General features: G+C 39.5%; 2 protein-coding genes across 26 annotated transcripts in view; one reads left to right on the top strand and one right to left on the bottom strand.

Moving 5' to 3' along the window:
* The first annotated feature begins 261 nt into the window (after window positions 1–261).
* piwil1 (piwi-like RNA-mediated gene silencing 1) lies at window positions 262–13,593 on the top strand. Its single transcript, XM_023290952.2, has 21 exons — window positions 262–364; window positions 765–875; window positions 3,263–3,365; window positions 3,965–4,093; window positions 4,213–4,427; window positions 4,554–4,675; window positions 4,854–4,934; window positions 5,341–5,538; window positions 5,716–5,824; window positions 6,153–6,279; window positions 6,621–6,738; window positions 7,140–7,254; window positions 7,354–7,541; window positions 7,816–7,888; window positions 8,158–8,358; window positions 9,074–9,177; window positions 10,322–10,392; window positions 10,487–10,640; window positions 10,932–11,057; window positions 11,142–11,289; window positions 12,952–13,593. The coding sequence occupies exons 2-21, from the start codon at window positions 807–809 to the stop codon at window positions 13,066–13,068; spliced, it is 2,568 nt and encodes an 855-aa protein (XP_023146720.1). The 5' UTR covers window positions 262–364; window positions 765–806; the 3' UTR covers window positions 13,069–13,593.
* A 53-nt stretch (window positions 13,594–13,646) lies between these two features.
* rimbp2b (RIMS binding protein 2b) overlaps window positions 13,647–19,096 on the bottom strand; it is a 100,265-nt gene continuing 94,815 nt past the window's right edge. For 17 of the 25 annotated variants that reach the window (XM_055011223.1, XM_035957541.2, XM_035957545.2 and 14 more), the window contains 2 exons: window positions 18,453–18,587; window positions 13,647–15,971 (listed from right to left, as the gene is read on the bottom strand). In XM_055011223.1, coding sequence (XP_054867198.1) covers window positions 15,774–15,971; window positions 18,453–18,587 — 333 coding nt within the window. In that variant the 3' untranslated portion in view covers window positions 13,647–15,773. Of the gene's footprint in view, window positions 17,587–18,452; window positions 18,588–19,096 lie in introns of all 25 variants that reach the window. The other 8 variants (XM_035957549.2, XM_035957554.2, XM_035957553.2 and 5 more) reach the window with 3 other exon arrangements.

Raw genomic sequence — 19,096 nt, 5'->3', positions numbered from 1 at the left:
CGCAATGGAGAAAACATCCTAAAAAACGTGCACACATAACGGCACTAGTTTGAACGGATCACTGCGCTTAAAAATGTAGTTCTTACACGTTTGAGTACTTTATTTTTTTTCAGCCACTCTGAAAAACCATTTTCAGAAGCGTCATTTTGAAAAATGACCTTTTAATGGTTAATGAGTAATTCAAACCTAACAAGTGTTCAAAAGAAAATCAACGAAATTTTATTTTTTTTTTTTTTTTATACAAGCGTATTAATTTTATTAGTGAAGAGGCCTATAACTAAATTTCCGCATTTTCTGGGGTCCTGTCCGTCGTCTGTGCACCTGTGCTAAATTTCGGAGGACGTTGAAGAAAATTTCTTTAAAAGTGAGTACGTTTATCAATTTTCTCCCAAGATGTGTTGGTTATGACATAGGTGGATCAGATTTTTTTGTAAAAATGTAGCTTTCGTCGAAATTGATCACTTTTCAGACTACCCTATGTGGTTTGTTCATTAGCTAGCAAAACGGTCTGCTTACGCTTAGCAACAGCGGCTAACAGAATTAGCTAACCTGCTGTCTAAAAATATGCAAATTCATGTACTGTGAAAAGTTCTTTTTCATTTGCTTTGACTTCTGTTAGCATGTAGTGGTTAGCTAGCATCATGTTAATAATATTTGACTTAGTAGGCCGCCTCCTGTTGGCATGAGCTAGTTGTATCAGTTACCCATAACTTTCACAGTACGTTAAGTACTTCTAACGTTTAAGCTCGTGAACATTGTGGCAGAGTGAAATACTGCGCTGACTGAGACACTGGGCGAGTCTGAAGATGACTGGTCGGGCACGAGCAAGAGCACGAGGCCGAGCACGTGGTCAGGAGATCGCAGCACCTGGAGCGGTAAGAGCTGCTTCACTGTCGTGTCACATGTCAGTCAACCTTTATTCATCCTCCTCACTCTTCTGGGACTTTGATATGTTCAGAGCAATGTTCCTGTCCACTGTCATCTAAAATCTGTTAGCAGAATAGTTCTTTAGTGCTAGTGGCAGGGTAGGGTAGGTTCGCTTGAGCAGGTTGCTGTAGATTTAAAAAAAATAAAATAAAGACTACCATAGGACGAAATCACTATAAGTTTCATTTCACTTAAATTTGTCAATGTTGTTGTTTATTTAATGACCTGTGAATTTATCAAGTAGGACCTATTTCTCAAGGTAGGTTTTTTTTTTTATGTTGGCACAACAGGAGGCATAACTTCCATTGTGCAGCATAACTGTATACTATAAAATCTTCTGTCACTTTCAAAGAAACCTCAAATGTTTGAAGCAATCAAAGATAAAGGGGAAAGCTTCAAACTGTTTCCCCATTACAATGCGTGCATCCACACAGTACAGGTGGCAAAAGCAGCCAAATGTCTTAAAACTATTGCTCCATGAACCTTACTCACACCGTCTGTCTTCTTCCCAAATTTAAATTACACTTGAGTAGTTGCTGTTTTCAGATTGTAATGAAGTCATCTATGCTGTTAGAGAGTATCTGAAGCCTCAAGATGTGACCTCCCTCTGTGAAGGGATAGCCAAGCTTGAACTTCGGTTGACCAAGTGCAGGAAAAATATGTTTAAAAATACTGCAAGAATAATCTTTTGCTGTTGACGTTTTTTTGATGAGGCGTTGAACTGTCATACTTAAAAATCAATAATAAAGGATTGAGCTCACCTTAATACACAATAAGTAAAGAAAGCAAGTAAAATAGGATGACCAGGCAAAGCTGCTGCCCACACTGAAGTTAAGTTTCTGAGTCGCTAACCAGGAATGGGATAACATCGGATGGGGACATCGTGCCGGCCTCTGCATGCACCTCAAGTCTGTGGACTACGATGCTGGGAGCACACCATTTAGATGGAGGTGGTAGGGGGACCAAGAGTCTTGTGTTTTTAGACAGCAAAGCCGAATAAATGCAGCAACCAGCTTCTGCCACGAGAGGCCTGTGAAGGACAAGAGGAAAAGACCAGGCAAACGTAATCATGGAGACCTACACAGAAGCCAACAGGCAGAGTGACAGAGGACAAAGAGGGGCCCTTTTTAAGAGATCTGAGTATGAACCAGGATGGGACGATGGTTCATTTTTTTTGTTTTCATTGTGTTTTTATGGCAGATTGCATTTAGGTGAAACTATTAAAACATTTCATCAGACACTTTTCTTTTTGCTATTGATGAAGCGATTGTTATCGCCAAGTCCCAGCTCCCCATGAAGTTGTTAGTAATATATTGTACACAGTGGCAGACATTGCCACTTTTCCTGAGTAGGATATTGATTAAGTCTTTTCAAGCCAAATGTTCTGGGGGTTTTCTCCTTCAGAGTCATACCTAAACTGTTAGTAAAAGCATTATCAAAGCTGCGTATGGCCCAGTTTAAAGTCCATATCACAGGAGCTGCAGGGTTTTTTTTTTTTTTTTTTTTTTGATAAATGCAAAATCTTTCTCAACATACAATTTATATATGAAGCTCTGTGGTGCTTCAGAGATACCACAACATAAAAAATAATATTTTCCAGATGTAAGACAGAATATGCTTGTTTGGCCCATTTTTGTATAATTTTCTGTATGAAAGAGATGCATAAAAGACCATTCATGCTACAATTGGGAGTTGATTACAATCCCAATAGCTGTATAAAAAGAAATTACAATATGACATTTTTTTCACATGATGTCCAGCCCCACTCAGAATTTGCCTTTCCAGGATAATTATGTATGACAGTGAGAATCTGTGTTGACTTACTTAATAGAAATGTCTGCGTTCTCCTGTTATTTGTGACTCATTTTTGTCTGATAAATAAAATTGTCTTATGCTTAAGTACATTAAATCCCAATCAGTTCAAAAATACTTCAATAAAATTCTTATCATTTTGGTGCTGGGGGTGTAGTGGACCACAAAATAGAGAAATTAACCAAGAGGAGAAACAAATGCTTTATTTTGCTGAACTAGGAAGCTTTAATCGAAAGAATGTTACTTTTTCTTAATAGTATGCACTTATCCCAATTCTGCTTGAGGAGGATTAATTGAGGAAATGCAGTTGAGGTCATTGTATCAGTAAGTTGAAGAAAGTGCAACTGAGCAGTTGATGTCATTTTCATCTTAGTTTGAGCAGTGTCGATGATGTACATTATAAAGGTAAGAAGCAAGATGCTGAAAGTGGGTTGACAAAACTGACCTCCTTCCTATAGTAAGAAAGGACAGTGTTAATGTTAGTCTCTGATAATATCTTACTGTTTTCTTTCTTTTCTTGAAGAGACAGGCTCGAGACCCTACGCCACCAGCTCCCCCTCCTGCAGAGGGGGATTTGGGTGGTAGAGGGAGGCAGAAAGGTGCTCCAGGACCATTTTCTGCAGAAAGTAAGGCCAAATACAAGTCAACATGTATTTGTTTCTTGTGTCAAATGATTTGTGGTCATTCCTTGATTTTTTTTTTTTTTTTTTTGGAAGTCTGATGTGGAAAGGCAGTTAATAATGTCCAGAGAAAAGTTAACCATAGAGGGCTGGAAGTACAGGGCAGTATTATAATCAGAGAATTAAAGGAGAACAAAGCTTGTAGGTTTTAAGAAAAGACTAAAAAGCCAGCTCTTCACTGAACACCTTTGCACTTGACAGACTGCAAAAATGATAAAATAAATAATAATCCTGTTACGTCTGCACTGCCTGTAGACACCACGGTCCTATTATCACACTTTTATGGCACTTATCCAGGTTGTTTTCTCCTGACTAGATCCTTGCTTGTGTTGTATCTACTCTCTGATGTGCGTCACTTTGGATAGAAGCATATTCTAAATAAATTGTAGAATTGTAAACAGGCACACGTTGACAGTCTCTATGCCTATTAAATAGTCTCAGGACTAGAGTGCAGACTCATGCCTGCTCATACAATATATGGCATTTCATTTTTGCATTGCTATGTATGCAAACCTTTCCTCACAGTTTTGATTTGTTTTCATTAGCTGTTCTAGAGATTTCAGCTGGATTTCAACAGGTGAAGCTGGGAGAAAGAGGTGGACGCCGTCGAGATTTTCACGATGTAGGGATCAACACCAGACAGATGATGGCGCACGTGAAGGATTCCAAGTGTGGTCTGTCAATTTAAATTAGCATACACTAACACATTTGGCAAACGTGCATTTTTAATTTGGTGGAGAGGATTATCAGGTACTATGTAAAATTGTGTGTTTGCATATGTGTACTTTCTCAGGAACAACTGGCACTCCCATTCAGTTGACGGCAAACTGCTTTCGCATCCTGTCCCGCCCTCAGTGGGTTTTATATCAGTACCATGTGGACTTCAAACCACAAATGGAGTCTCGTCGCCTGAGATCTGCCCTCCTCTTCCAGCATGAGACCACCATTGGCTCAGCAAGAACCTATGATGGAGCTGTGCTTTTTCTGCCTCACAGGTTGCACAACAAGGTACTCATACACTTGACAGGCAAAAGGTATTTTATAGAACTAATACTAAAAATTTGGTAATATTTGCTCCCTGCAGACATATCTGGGTTTCCTTTATTGTAATGAAAAGTCTAATCCTATGTTTAGGAGACTGTGCTGCATAGCATGACCAGGAATGGAGAGAACGTTCAGATAACCGTCACCCTGACAAATGAACTGCCACCCACATCACCAGTATGCATTCAGTTTTACAACATCATGTTCAGAAGGTAAGCTTTACAGTTTTCAAGTCTTCTTAAAAAATTCATAATGAATCAGATAGCGAACACATCAGTCAACTTACATCAAACATCTGTCTGATAGCTTAGCTATCAATACAGCTCAGCACAGCATGTTGAATTATGGAAAACTTCCAAACATCTCAATCATCTCTTCTCACTTCTACAGGATTCTGAGAATTCTCAACATGCAGCAGATCGGACGCAACTACTACAACCCCAGTGATCCACTCAACATCCCACAGCACAAGTACATCAACCTTATCAACTGTTGTTTTTTAGTGCCTAAAATCTCTCAAACAAGTAAAAGAATGTCAGCAATGTATATTAACACAAGTATCTAAATTCAAATTTTAAATGTCATGTGTTAGCTCAGCAAACTTGGGATGGGATTTTAAATGAACAATTTCATGATGTTTCATAGACTAAACAAATAATCAACAGACATATTAGGAAGAATAATTGATAGTGGAAATGGTTGCAGCCCTATTTTTTCCTGTCTGAAAAGAGATATCAAGGTGTTCAAAGGTTAAACTGTATTTTGGTGGATGGTTTCTCAAAGCTCTAACGGAGTTCACAGGTAATAGTCAGAAGTTAATGTTAAGTAATTAAACAATACTGGGATGAAAAAGAATGTTCCTGTACTTTTATTTCAGACTTACCATCTGGCCAGGCTTCGCCACTACAATCTTGCAGTATGAGTCAGCCATTATGATGTGCATTGATGTGAGCCACAGGGTGTTGCGTAGTGAGACAGTCCTGGACTTTATGGCCAGCCTGAGGCAGCAATGTGGAAATCAGCGCTTTACTGAGATCTGTGCTAAGGAGCTTATTGGGCTCATAATCCTCACCAAGTAAGAGCCACATTTCATACAGAACTGTTTGTATTCATATGCAAGTATTACATGTTTATATTACCAGACTTGGAAGTGATGTTTTATCATCCAAACACATGCATCAGTTTCAGCGTACCTCTTTGTAACCTTACCTGAACTAATCCTTGTGCTTTGACTGTACCCTTGTTTTCAAAGGTACAACAACAAAACCTACAGGATTGATGATATTGCATGGAATCACACTCCCAACAACACTTTCAAGAGGGGGGAGACAGACATTTCCTTCAAAAACTACTTCAAAACTGTAAGTGTTGTGCCCTCAACACGTGGGAATAGTGGAGGCAAACCATTCTGCCGTAACACATGACAATAACTGACACATAATTATCAGAGACTTCTAAGTAGTTTTTTGCTCCTGCCACACTCACTCTGTGTGCTTATTTTTACCTGTATTATAAAATCCTGCACCTTTGTGGAAACAGCACAACCACGGCTAGAAGTGGAAAGAACTTAAATGTGTTTTGTGTAATATTAAAAAGTAATGCCATAAGAGACTGAACCTGAGTGTTAGCCTAACTAATGGACCACTCTTGGTCCAGTCCATGTTCAGTGTTTATACTTTCTGTTCTTAGCAATATGGCCTAGACATCACAGATGGGAACCAGGTGCTGCTGATCAGCCATGTGAAGAAGATGGGTCCTTCTGGAGGTCCTCCTCCTGGCCCAGCCATGCTCATCCCAGAACTGTGCTACCTTACAGGTTCAGCCTTAATCAGCAATGTTTTACTCCTCATTCAGAATGACTACATCAGCGTTTATTTACTACATTTATTACATGACTTGTTGCATTGGTTTAAAGAAATACATATATTATTATGAAGCCATTTTATTCTAATTGAGGATTTTCATGAAGGTTCAGCGGATGTTGACGGGTGCTATGATCTGATCACAAGACTGCCATCAGAAGTGTTGACTGAGATCCTTGTGTAGTTATTGGCAACAGCAGTTAGTTTCAAAACGTCTTAGTCTGATCAGATGTTGTCCACGGTACAGCATTCAAGGAAATGTCTTGAAATTTGAAGTAACACTCGTATTTGACAGGCTTGACTGATAAGATGCGAGCTGACTACAGGATCATGAAGGATTTGAGCACCCACACGAGACTGACTCCAGATAAGAGGGAAGAGCGCCTCAGTAGATTCGTTGGTAACATACAGAAGTAGGTGATATGTTTTGTCAGCGTATTCTTAGCCGAATGTGTCAAACTCAGAAATGCTGATATTTGACCGCAGATAATGATGTGATTTTAAAGCCTTGAAAATTCTAATTTTTAGCTACATCCCGACAGTTATGCAGTTTGTCAGTTGCTTACACTGACCGTGTTAAATTTGTTATCCGACCCACTTAAAATGTGACACATCTTAGTGTTGATATGTATTTTTCAGTTGATCATAAACTTTGTGGCTTTTCACTGTCTTCCTTACAAGTTGCCCTCATCTAAGCAGCTTGTGTAATTAGTCTGCTCATATGCACAGAAGTTATAACAGCAAAATTCTATGTCAACATCTTCTGGCAGTATAATCCCTGGCTTTGTTTTAAATCCTGAAAATTATTTTGTAGGGATGCTGAAGCGCAGGCAGAGTTGGATAAGTGGGGACTCAGCTTTGATAAGCAACTTCTAAATGTGACTGGCAGAATCCTTCGAGGGGAGACGATTTTCCAGGGATCAAGATCGGTATAATACGCTTGTGGTTGCATGAATGTCCGTTTGAAATAATAATATGGATTTCTTCGTATGATCTCAATTGAGTGATTAACAAATTGTGTCACCTAGTATGAGTACAACCCAATGACAGCTGACTGGGCCAGAGAAATGCGTGGCTTGGCCCTGATGCAGTCTCCTCCGCTGAGCAACTGGCTCGTGCTTCACACCCGACGTAACTACAACGAAGCCCAGTCTCTTGTCCAGACACTCAGCAAAGTCTCAGGTCCACTGGGCTTCCGCATACAGAGACCTGTCGTGTAAGTGATAAACTGATACTTAAAATGTTTTAATTTTACCTTCTCTTTTTTTTTTTAAAGGAATCGTGAGTTCTAATTGTTGTAATATGTGTACAAGGTTATGTGCAATTCCTTAACTTTGCAACAGTGTTTCTAATTTATGTGATAAATGTCAGTCATTTTGGTTGAAAACAGTCTACTTAAAATTTCTTAGTTATATGCTCATATTGTTTCTAAGCTAAAAATATTATTTTTTATCTTTTTTCCTTAAATCATCCCATTTCCCTATTTTAAGGATTGAATACGATGACCATCAGGAGTCCCTTCTCAGAGCTCTGCAGCATAATGTTGGACCCCAAATACAGATGGTTAGTGACTAAGTATGCAATATAATGGACACACAGGAGCAGATCATAGGTTTTGACCTCTAATACTTATTTAATCAGTTCTATGACATTTCTTAACCACGGTTAAGCTTACATGTTTAAACTGCCATATTTTCAACACTGTCAATAACTTCAGCTTATGTCCAGGCAGGAAGGATTTATTTATGTAAGGAGGCACCTAGATGACTTCTGTGTTGTTTTTCATTCATGGAGAAGCAATTAAAGACCTTTGACTATTTTTTGTTTATTAGGTGGTGGTAATCCTTTCGAGCAACAGGAAGGACAAGTACGACAGTGTTAAGAAGTACCTGTGTGTGGACTGTCCTACTCCCAGCCAGTGTGTGGTGTCTCGTACCCTCAGCCGACCTCAGGCACTCATGGCTATTGCTACAAAGATTGCACTGCAGATGGCTTGCAAGATGGGAGGAGAGCTCTGGACCGTGGACATCCCTGTATGTCACATGCACACATTATTTTAAACATGAAAAAAAATTCAGTTGTCTTAATTATGAAAAGATATTTGAATGGATTCTACATCAAGGTTTGTTTAGAAGTGATGTGAATGAAAGTGGACTTTATGTTTCACTAATTTCTATCACAAGTTCACATTTAAACAAGGTTTCACTAGTACGTTTAGGATTTTTGGGATGCTTATTAGTAGGGTTGGACCCAAATGGCTGAATATGCGGTCGTCGTGGCGGTATCCAAATATTTATTTTGAGATCCGAATATTCAGATTCCAACCCCCACCCCCGTCGGATGATGTCGCACGAACAGTATTCGTCCCCCCATTGGACGTTACGATATGAACTGATCCTAATATTCCCCACGCCTTCACCGCGTCCGACGTTACGGACCGGACCGAATATCCTCCATCCGTCCGCACCCCCCACCCCACCCCCGCAACACAAACCTCATTCTTTAATTGAGGTTTGTGTTGTAGACATGACTCATACTGTTTGTTAAGCCCTAACCTGTAAACTGGTATAACTATACTTATATTGCAATCATCTTGAAATTATGTCTGTCTCTGAGCATACAGAAGCATAAGAGGCAGACAGTGTATTAGTTACAATGACAGCTTTGAATCTTTTCAAAGGTGAAAACATGGAAGTCTTAAAATGGAAACGACAATTCACAGCTAAGTTTTCTCACCTGTTTGTGCAGCTGAAACAGCTGATGATTGTGGGCATTGACTGTTACCATGACACCACTGCTGGGAAAAGGTCCATTGGAGCTCTCGTGGCGAGCCTCAATCAGAGCATGAGCAGGTAAGTCAACAACAGAGATGGATAATTGTCCGTTCATCCATCCATTATCTATACACCGCTTAATCCTCATTAGGGTCGTCGGGGGGCTGGAGTCTATCCCAGCTGACTTAGGGCGAAGGCAGGGGACACCCTGGACAGATCACTGGTCTGTCACATGACAAACACGCCCACATTCACACCTACGGACAATATAGAATCACCCATAAACCTCAGCATGTTTTTTTTTTTTTTTTTTTTGAAATGTGAGAGAAAACCGGAGTGCCCTGTGAAAAACCACGCATGCACAGGGAGAATATGCAAAGTCCATGCAGACAGATCCCAGGCCCAGACCGGGGATCTTCTAGCTGCAAGGTGACAGTGCTCAGGTGCATCACGATCAGTTCTTCGGAAAAGTCATGAATATCAACGACTTTGATGCATGTATAAATCATTTTACATAAAGATAACAGAACGGACTGATATTGTTGTTGAGGTTTCAGTGTTTGTTTTTGAGTTCCAGATTTGCCTAATATCAGTGAACATGCCATGTTTAGTTAACTCGCCTCTGATTGGCTGAGAGCCAGCAGTAGAGTGTGTGTGTTGCTCCGTGCTGGTGTGCGTCGAGTGAGAGAGAGCTGGGAACGGCAGCTAATTCTGGAGCTAAGTTACCGTGTTTCTGTAGTTATTCTGGTGTTGGCTACGGCCCACAGTAGCCTGTGTGAAGATTCAGTGAACGACCAGAGAACCAGATAAAGTCTCACTCATTCATCACAGAGGGTTGCTACAATTTGTTTGACTGTTTTTGCAACTTGACCGATGTTTGCCGGCGTTTCACCCCGTTTTGAGCGTTTTATTATATCCAATTTCACTTTCATGGAGATGGCTTTCCTTTTCTTCAAAGCACTGTCATCAGAAGAGTCTGACTTCTCCTTGGGAGTCATAATGAAGGGCAAAAAGTTGGCAAATGTAGCACAATCCAAGGTGGCATACAATCAGCGTATGTAAATAAAGCTGTCTTACAGCACTTCGTGACTATATTTTTGTGCGCTCTGATCGTCAACTGGTTAAACGTAACCAGCAGTTGTATGGTGGCCTCACAGTCTTGGATATAGTGGCAAAGTAAAATTTATAACTTTAGTGATGCTTCCCTTATTTTTTTTTGAAGGTGGTTCTCAAAGTGCGTGCTGCAGCACAGAGGTCAGGAAATCATGGATGGACTGAAAATGGCCTTAACTGGCAAGTTGTTTTCTTAAGTTCAGTATTTTTTATTTTAATATACACATTGAGAATCTCGACATAACTCGTAATAACTTAAACTTCTGCTTTATAGCTGCACTGAAGGACTATCTGAAGTTCAATAAGTGCCTGCCTTCACGCATCATTGTGTACCGAGATGGAGTGGGAGACGGCCAGCTGCACGGCGTGGTCAACTATGAGGTCTCACAGATCATGGATTCCATCAAGTCTATCGGGCAGGACTACGAGTGAGTTTTTTCAAAGTTTGTATGTTTAAAACTCTACTTAAGAAACAGCTTCATAAGAGGGCTTTTAAACGCTCATTCCCATGAAGGTACTGACGGCATACGAAAGTGAACTGTATTAAACAGGAAAAGTTGTTGAAGCAAACTGAATGCCAAAGACCGATGAACTGAAATCTACTGCAGTTAGATCTGTAGGGGAGCTCACATCAAAACAACTACAAGAAAGCTCAAATTGTACAACTATACAATAAAATGACCACTTTTTGTTGCCATCTCTCCATCTGCTTGTCGTAGGCCCAAGCTGAGTGTGGTGGTGGTGAAGAAACGCATCAGTAGCCGGTTTTTCTACCACAACAATGGCAACGTGTTAAACCCTCCCCCAGGCACCGTCATTGACACAGATGTCACCCGGCCAGAGTGGTAAGATTTTATTTCATTATTTAAGCTGTTCTGCATCTTTTATTAATTTAGTCATAGATAATTGTTACAACCTGCGTTTACTAGGTATGACTTCTACATCGTGAGTCAGGCTGTACAATTGGGAAGTGTCTCGCCAACCCACTACAACGTTGTGTACGACACCAGTGGCCTGAAGCCGGATCACATGCAGCGGCTTACCTACAAGTTGTGCCACATGTACTACAACTGGCAGGTAGGTTGGAGCAAATGTGTTCCTAGATATCCCAGTTGATTTCCCTGCAAATGTTTTTATTTTATTCCTTCTAATCAAAATTCATCTTCTGCAAAGTACCACTGTTAATGTACAGTTGTCACAAACAGTAACTCATGATTCGCTTTAGGCCAGTCAAGACATGAATAGTGCCTTTGCTGTCAATGTTCAGAGAAAGCTTTTTATGTATTTAATGGAAAAGCAGTTTAAAATTTTAGCTTTTGTATATGTAGTGATTGAAGTTGTTTGGTTCGGAGGGTATCTCAGCTTGCTTGTCCTAAGCAGTTCATAGATGTAGCGTAAACATTAGACTCCTATTAATGATGGGACAATGGGCATTGATTCTAACACATTAGCTTCCACTCAACTGACAGGCTGTGAAAGTAGCTTCGAGGTTTGTCAGCTCGGTAAAGAATCAAACAGATTTGATAGAAAATTAGTGATGTTAGTATTGTCACACAAGAGTAAAAGATGGGCGCATTGTTCATTACTTTCCAGCACTGCATGTCACCATCAAGATGATAAAGAAGCATTAAGGCAGCATTTAACAGATTCAACACAACACTACACTGTTTTGCGTAGAGTTGCAGCATAAAGGGGAAGAGATGCTATGAAGCTGACCTCTCAATCTGCTTCATTACTGACAAACTGTAGCCGGCTAGCTACCCTCACTACTGTAGCAAACCAATATCCTCTAAGCGTGAATGACATGACGGTTATCAGGGTTATGTTAGTTTTACTGGAAAAAAAAGAATTTGATGGATTGATTGTTTACTGATCAGCAGTGTATATTACAAACTAGTTAATAGCTTACTGGAAGGACACTGCTGAACTGCGAGGAGGATTTTTTTTTTTCATTATTGTATTGTGAGGCTCATTTCAGTATGGGAGATGTCAACAATTTGATTTAACTAACCCTTTGATGCGCAGTGTGTATCAGGAGGGTGCATCAAAGGGTTAAAAATGTCAAATGTAAATGGTGATTTTATATGAATTTTCATGTGAACTCTTGAGTCAAGTCGGCAAAAAAACCACAGGTTTTATTTTACACATTTGTAAAACCCATTTGAGACACTGACTGCAGTTTCTTATAGCCTTGCACGGCTATAAGAAACTGCAGTCAGTGTCTCAAATGGGTTTTACAAATGTGTAAAATAAAACCTTGACAGATCTGTAGTTTCAGTCTTGTGCAGTTGCGCTGAACTACCGAGGCAGCAGAAGTTTACAAAATAACATGATTAGATGTTTACAGTATGGTGCGACTGATCAGTAAAATATATTAAATGACCACCCAGCCTTTTTCTGTATAAATGTAGTTTGAATTTCATTAATGTATCATATGCAGAAACTACACAATATTCAGGCATAAAAATGACTTTCATCCATAGAAAAGTGAAGGAAATCCACTGGTGAATGAGCCTGAATATCTTTTATCCTTATGTACTTGTCCACAGGTCTTGAGAAATTCTGAGTTCTACTTTGAACCTTAAAAGTTCGGTTGGACTGAAAATGTCTTCCAGTCCTTGAGCGTCGGGTGCAACCTGTTGCTGAATTTGTGATGACTACCCCAAGAAATGTGTAAAAGCCAGAGTGTGATTTTCTCAGTGTTGGACACACTTCATTTACTCTTGGTTTGTGCTTTAGGGGATCATCCGAGTGCCTGCTCCCTGCCAGTATGCCCACAAGCTGGCTTTCCTTGTTGGCCAGAGCATTCACAGGGAGCCCAATGTGGAGCTGGACGACTACCTCTTCTACCTTTAAACATAAAATAACAATCAATCTGTTTGCTTCTGATTCTAAACTTACCTTATACAGAATCATATGTGTGGGTTTTTTGTTCGAGAAGTTAAGCTTGGAGTCTACTAGGAAATAGTTTGCATTTCTTAAGTCAGATAGTCTTGTGTGTTGAGTTACACAGTTCAAAGGTTTTGCATTATTTTTAACACATTAATGCAAAGAGCAAAAACACAGTGTGTTCAGAGTGAGTATGCACCATGTCTGTTAGAATCTGTTGAGAGAAAAGGTTAAGATCTCCAAAGTAAAGATGTACTAGTAGGTTAGTATTCATTAGATATGAAGACTATAGTTTTGTCACTTGTAACTTCATTACATCTGAATTGTTGGGTTTGAGAAAAGTCTCAAAACGTTTTCTTTTTCACAAGGGAACCTAGCATCTTTTGTTTTCAGTTTATTATATGAATGAGCCTCCTTATTGTTAGTACAGCTCATATTTAACTTCTAGGTTCTAAAAAACTGTTGTTGCGTTTCAAACTTTTTGCAATAAACTTTGCTTTGTGTGGTATGTAATTTATGCTGCTTTACCATAAATCAGACATACAAACATTACAAAATATCAAATTTATTTAGATTTTTTATATAAAAGATTGCACATGCACACCCACACAATAATTTGTAACCATCAATATAGGCTGATAATTCTTATCATAAAGCTAGCACACAATTGCAGACTTTTAAACAATATGGTCTTCAAGACACCATGGGGAAAGCTTGCACTGTTTGATTATAAATTTAAATGTACAAAAAAGGCAGTTTGAAAATCAAGTATAAACATTTAAAAACAATTTTACAAATGGACAAAGTACAAAAAGAGCAACAGTCACTCAAAATGAACACAAGCAATGTCTGAGGACGTGGTCCAGAAACAGGAAAAAGATGTTCATCAGTTTACTGTAGGTTAACATGGCTGTTCGGCCGAGAATTGTACAGAAAGTATTACAGAATGTTTTGCATACATTCTTTTTTGGCAGTTTCAGTTCAACTCTGGTGTGTAGAAAAAATAGGCTAGATTTTAAAATACATGAGAGGGTGAAATGGAAGACAGAATGGTGTTAGAAGATAAGAGGAGGTGGACTGTTTCATTTCACGCACAAAGACGGACATCTGCACAATCCTTTTGGGCATCTTTGAAAATACATTGGCTTTCAATTCATTGTACATTCACTACTCTACATTAAGGTGTAGATATATATATATTGATATACAGTACTTGTTTCCTGCACCAACAGAACGTGGGACACTGAACACACAGGCATCAATGACAGATTGGCTTGAATAAGCATATTTCAGATCTAGCAGATTTTGGGTTAGAAGGGTAGAGGGGGCAGCATAGAGGTAGCCTTGTGTCTCACTGTTTACTACTGTGAAATCGTCAAACCCATCGTCTTTTAGTGAAGCTCCAAAGTCTTGCATGTTATGAGTCGAATGCGGTACAATAACAGGATTTAATTTGCTGATGCTCTATCACACAGATTAACTACTTCTATATATAATGTGTAATATTGGTTGCTACGTAGAGTAGTCGTGTTTTAAATCAGATAAGCAACAGTGAAGTCAAAAAGTCCCTTCATTCTCTCTGTAGTCCCAAAATTTGGTATAAAGGGAGAATTTTTTGCTCTTTCCAGTATCTGCTTTCTGAGACTATAAACAATGCTGTGTTTTTTGGGCTTTAATGAATGATAGACGCTGTCAGTGTGGGAGCCTCTATGGAAAACACGACACTCACACAATACCCTGCGTGTCACGAGTCAGGATTAACATCTGCAAACAGATTTAGTTTTATGAAGTAACAACATAAGCAGATAGTAGGCATGGAACTGCATGCTCTACTGGACAAAGTACTAACCATTGTGCGATTATAAGGCAAATACATGGAGGTTGGATCTACTAGGCATTTCCATTCAGGCTGATTTTACTGCAGAGACCCTGTAGTAGATGTGCTTGTTCTGTAAGAGTCCAACATGTTTGTGGGGGGGGGACACATACCTCTGTCACAGTTGGTTGAAATAGGGCAGAAGAGAAGGAGTTGATTCTGCTGATTTGTCAAAGTGTACTGCACAGCAGGTCAGCCGCATTAAAGTAATGCATGCTCCAGGTTCCACACTGAGCCCGACACATTGCATTGCATGCGCTCTCACGGGGTTCAGGAGGGAATGTGCTGAAGTAAAGCATGCAAACCTCTCATACAGTTTATGTGACTGGCTGCTTTGAAGTCGAGACACTCCCATTCCATCTTTTCAATTGGACTCCGAGGTTTACTTGAGCCCTCTGTGTTTGAATGACATTCTGGTTTCTGTATACAGAGACACGAGTCAGACTCATGCGGTCTGTTAGGGTGCAAGACTTGACCAAGTGCAAAACGGAGACTGCCCCGGGCCCCGTCTCTGTCTACAGCAAAACCTCATCAGCCAGAGACTCCGAGGTAAGATACTACATCGTCTGACACCATGAGGTCTCGGGACTAAAACATAAAATGTGTTATTGAAAATATGCAGTCGATACTGTTAACAAAATACAAATATTCTAGTATACAACAGATGTACAAGAATAAAGCATTTGCTAAGTTCACAAATGCCACTTGTCCACTGTATAATATTTTGAGTTTTTTTTTTTTTTTTTTAAAGAACACTACAAGGAAGTGGGTGACACTCTCCAAGTATGTCAACAAATTATTTTACAGCGCCAAGTCTTTGCAATAGTTTCTTCCCTTTGGAGAGCAGTCCCTTTTTCTTTTTGGAGGAGTACAAGTCCATTGGGCCCCTGATGGGACTGCCGGGCCCCATGGTGGCAGGGCCAGAGCCAGGGATGTGTGGACGCACTGTGGGAGAGGCTGCTCTTCTGGGCGGACCCGATTTTTCCAATGGAACCTAATGGGAGACCCGTAAGGGACAGTTGAGGGTGTTAAAAAGCCAGCGGTCTCTCACACCTCAGTCACTACTCCCCACCTTCTCTTAAGTCCTTTCTGTCTCAGCAGGGCCACCATAGCTCTGAAGTCTACCTCCCTGGATGTTGTCCTGCACTCCCACCCTCCCACCCCGCCCCCTCTGTCAGGTAGAAACAGTGTTTGTATTTTTGAATGAAAGCTGCTCTGGATAAGCTACAGCAACACACAATTTAAGCATGACATTCACTAACTTCCACATCAGTGTAAGGTGACAGCATTTCCCAACAATCACTACCAAAGGCAGGGCAATTCCTCTCACATTAACAGATACATTTGCATTTTGGGACAAGTGGGGGACATATTTATATCACATTCACGTTCCTTCCTCTTAAATATATATATAGATAGATTTACTGGTACAACTGGGTTACAGAGAAACTACTTGTCACTATTCCTTTTCTGTAATCATGAGCTAAAAGGCTCTTTCAAATTGCACTTTGGGAAGACACATAGATTAAATTTGTATGAGGTTATAATTATAGAATTTACACACCAGGAAATGTAATATGTGAGTTTAAAGCAAGACTAGGCCACTTTTGAGAGAACAAAACATTGTGAAGTTTTGGAAATAAAAAGCTAAATTCTTTTGTTAAAAAAATCTCAATACTCTGAGAATTTGTTGCTGCAACCTTACTCGTTATGCATGTTAGGCTTGTATAACCAGTAGCTTATGGTGTCTAAACATCACTGTGTATATATTAGAGACACTGCTCTAACACTAACTCATCACAGCTTGTGCTACTGTTACATTAACTTGGCATTTTAACCAAATGCTAGTGATGCAGTCATGTGTAGCTGCAGTGGCTGCTTCTCAGCAAAAGCTACATAGTCTCACTTTAAATTCGTAACTATTATACTAGTTAAACAATTAATCTTGGTTCAAAGAATTAGCACTGGTTTGAGAACCACAATGCTACCTGATTTGACAATGCATTTGTTTTTACCGCTTCACATTACTCATTTTATATGACAAAATGGCTTCTAAATTTGGCTACAGAAAAAAAAAAATCAGAACTGCAAAACAAAAGCTTTAAAAATTAGTATGCTTTTTGGAGTTTTTGCATAGAATTGATAGGTTCTCTGCATGTCATACTGCACTGACAGAAATTGCTTTGTTAGCACTAGTTTGTTCTTTTTTTTTTTTTTTTAAATAATTGCAGGTTATTGTGCAACAATGGCCTTTTAGCTTACCATGAGTTACAGCAGGAGCTTATTGCAGGAGACGGACATTGTCATGTACAACACTCAGAGAAACAACTGAAGATACCATACTTCTTGTCTAATGCATTGGCTAGGGTTACTACGTCCTACCAACAAAGAGCATCAAGTGTTTTGGTGAAACAAAGACAGTTCCTAAAACTACCTAAAGGCAAAACAGTGCTAAAGGAATGTCATACAAAGTACACATGTTGCATACCAGAAACTAAGGGGACCCATGTCATCTGCATTAGACGAGGGGAGCGTAATCTTGGTATCCTCAGTTGCTCACTTACGTGACGGAAACAGAGCCTTTAAGGTGTGAAATGAACACTCTTCTTCTGTTTTGCCAAGCGGGTGAGGAAAAGAAATAAAAAAAATATGGTGATGGCATTTCAATAGTTTGCACTATGACAATGGCAAATTAGAACACAGGAAAAGAAATATCTGATGACACCTATTCATATTTTTAACAATTGCATTAGTTGTTAAACACAAAAATAACATCACATATTTACATTTAGTAAATAATTACTTCTGAAATTATTCTCTGATGGCAACATAGGCTAAGTGACCTTTGCGTGCTACTTTACAAGAAAGCAATTTACAAAACAAGGCGTTCAGGAGCAGATACAAAAGTTGTACTACACTAGACTTATCTTTTTATAAAATGTTCAAGAGTTCATGCATCTGGACTATATACCATGCTGAGCTACACACTACATAGTTCATCTTTCAGTACAACAAAACTATTTACTCTATTAGAAATGAATCAAACACAGAATATATTCATAAAGCATCTGTTAGAATGCTAAATATGCATGTGCAAAAAGTGTTAACTGCTCTTTTTCAAGACATGACATAACAAGTAGAAAGTCACAGGAGTTTCTCCCTTTCCATTTTACTCTCATTGAGAATGCTTTATGAATACAATATACCCATGTATTATACAATGCACAACTTCCCCCCTTTTCACAGCAGTAAACATGAAAAATAAAAGTACCTCTGTCAAGTATTAGTCTTAAAGTTTCATTTTTTCACCAATCTTAGACATCTATGTATTTACAGTGTAATGCTCTAGAGTCAGAAATCTCTTTGTACTTTGATCAATGAGACACACACGCACAGACACAAAACTAAAGGAGATAGAGGGAACCGAAAAGAGTAAATGGATGACAGAGGGCTAGTACTGCGAAGGAGCATGTACCCTTTTGGTCTTTATCCGTGCTGGAGTGTCCTGGGGGTACCGAGATGGTGAGTCAGTGAGAAAAACCTCTACATCATCAGGCACTTCTTCTAGAAAGTTGGAAGGAACAAGTCCCTTGTGTCCATTGAGCTCGCCCTGTAGAGTACACAAGAACAGTGAGACTCCCTGTGCTGTAGTTCACTTTAAATGCTGCCTAATGCTTTCACAGGATCTCTTCAAAGCTGAGAGAGATACAGAAATGCCCCTTGAAATCTTCAATAGAGCTGCGGTTTGGGAGGAACGGCTGATGCCAGAATCATGTTTGTCCACAATTCACTGTTTGCTAAGACCCGCTCCTTTTTGTTGGTGTCTGTAAATCCCTGTTTAGACATGCGATATGTAACATTTCTACTGCCACTGGTCTGTTAAAGTCGCAGCATTCGCTCCTCACAGCTTCTTTCACACATACCTACCACAGTGAAGGAGAGATCCAAGGCACTGCTGCAATATTTGTCATTGACGACACATTGGACAGAACATCAAGTGACGTATAATACACAATAATACACTAACAAACAAAAGACTGAATATACGTCGCTAGCAAACATATCAAGCTGTCTGAGCAGTGTAGCTTATTAATGATGCTCTAATCACTGAAAATTCTG

Source organism: Amphiprion ocellaris, chromosome 6 (assembly GCF_022539595.1).
Source record: "Amphiprion ocellaris isolate individual 3 ecotype Okinawa chromosome 6, ASM2253959v1, whole genome shotgun sequence".
NCBI lineage: Eukaryota > Metazoa > Chordata > Actinopteri > Pomacentridae > Amphiprion > Amphiprion ocellaris.
Note: the sequence above shows the minus strand (reverse complement) of the source record. Positions and strands in the feature narration are given on the sequence as shown.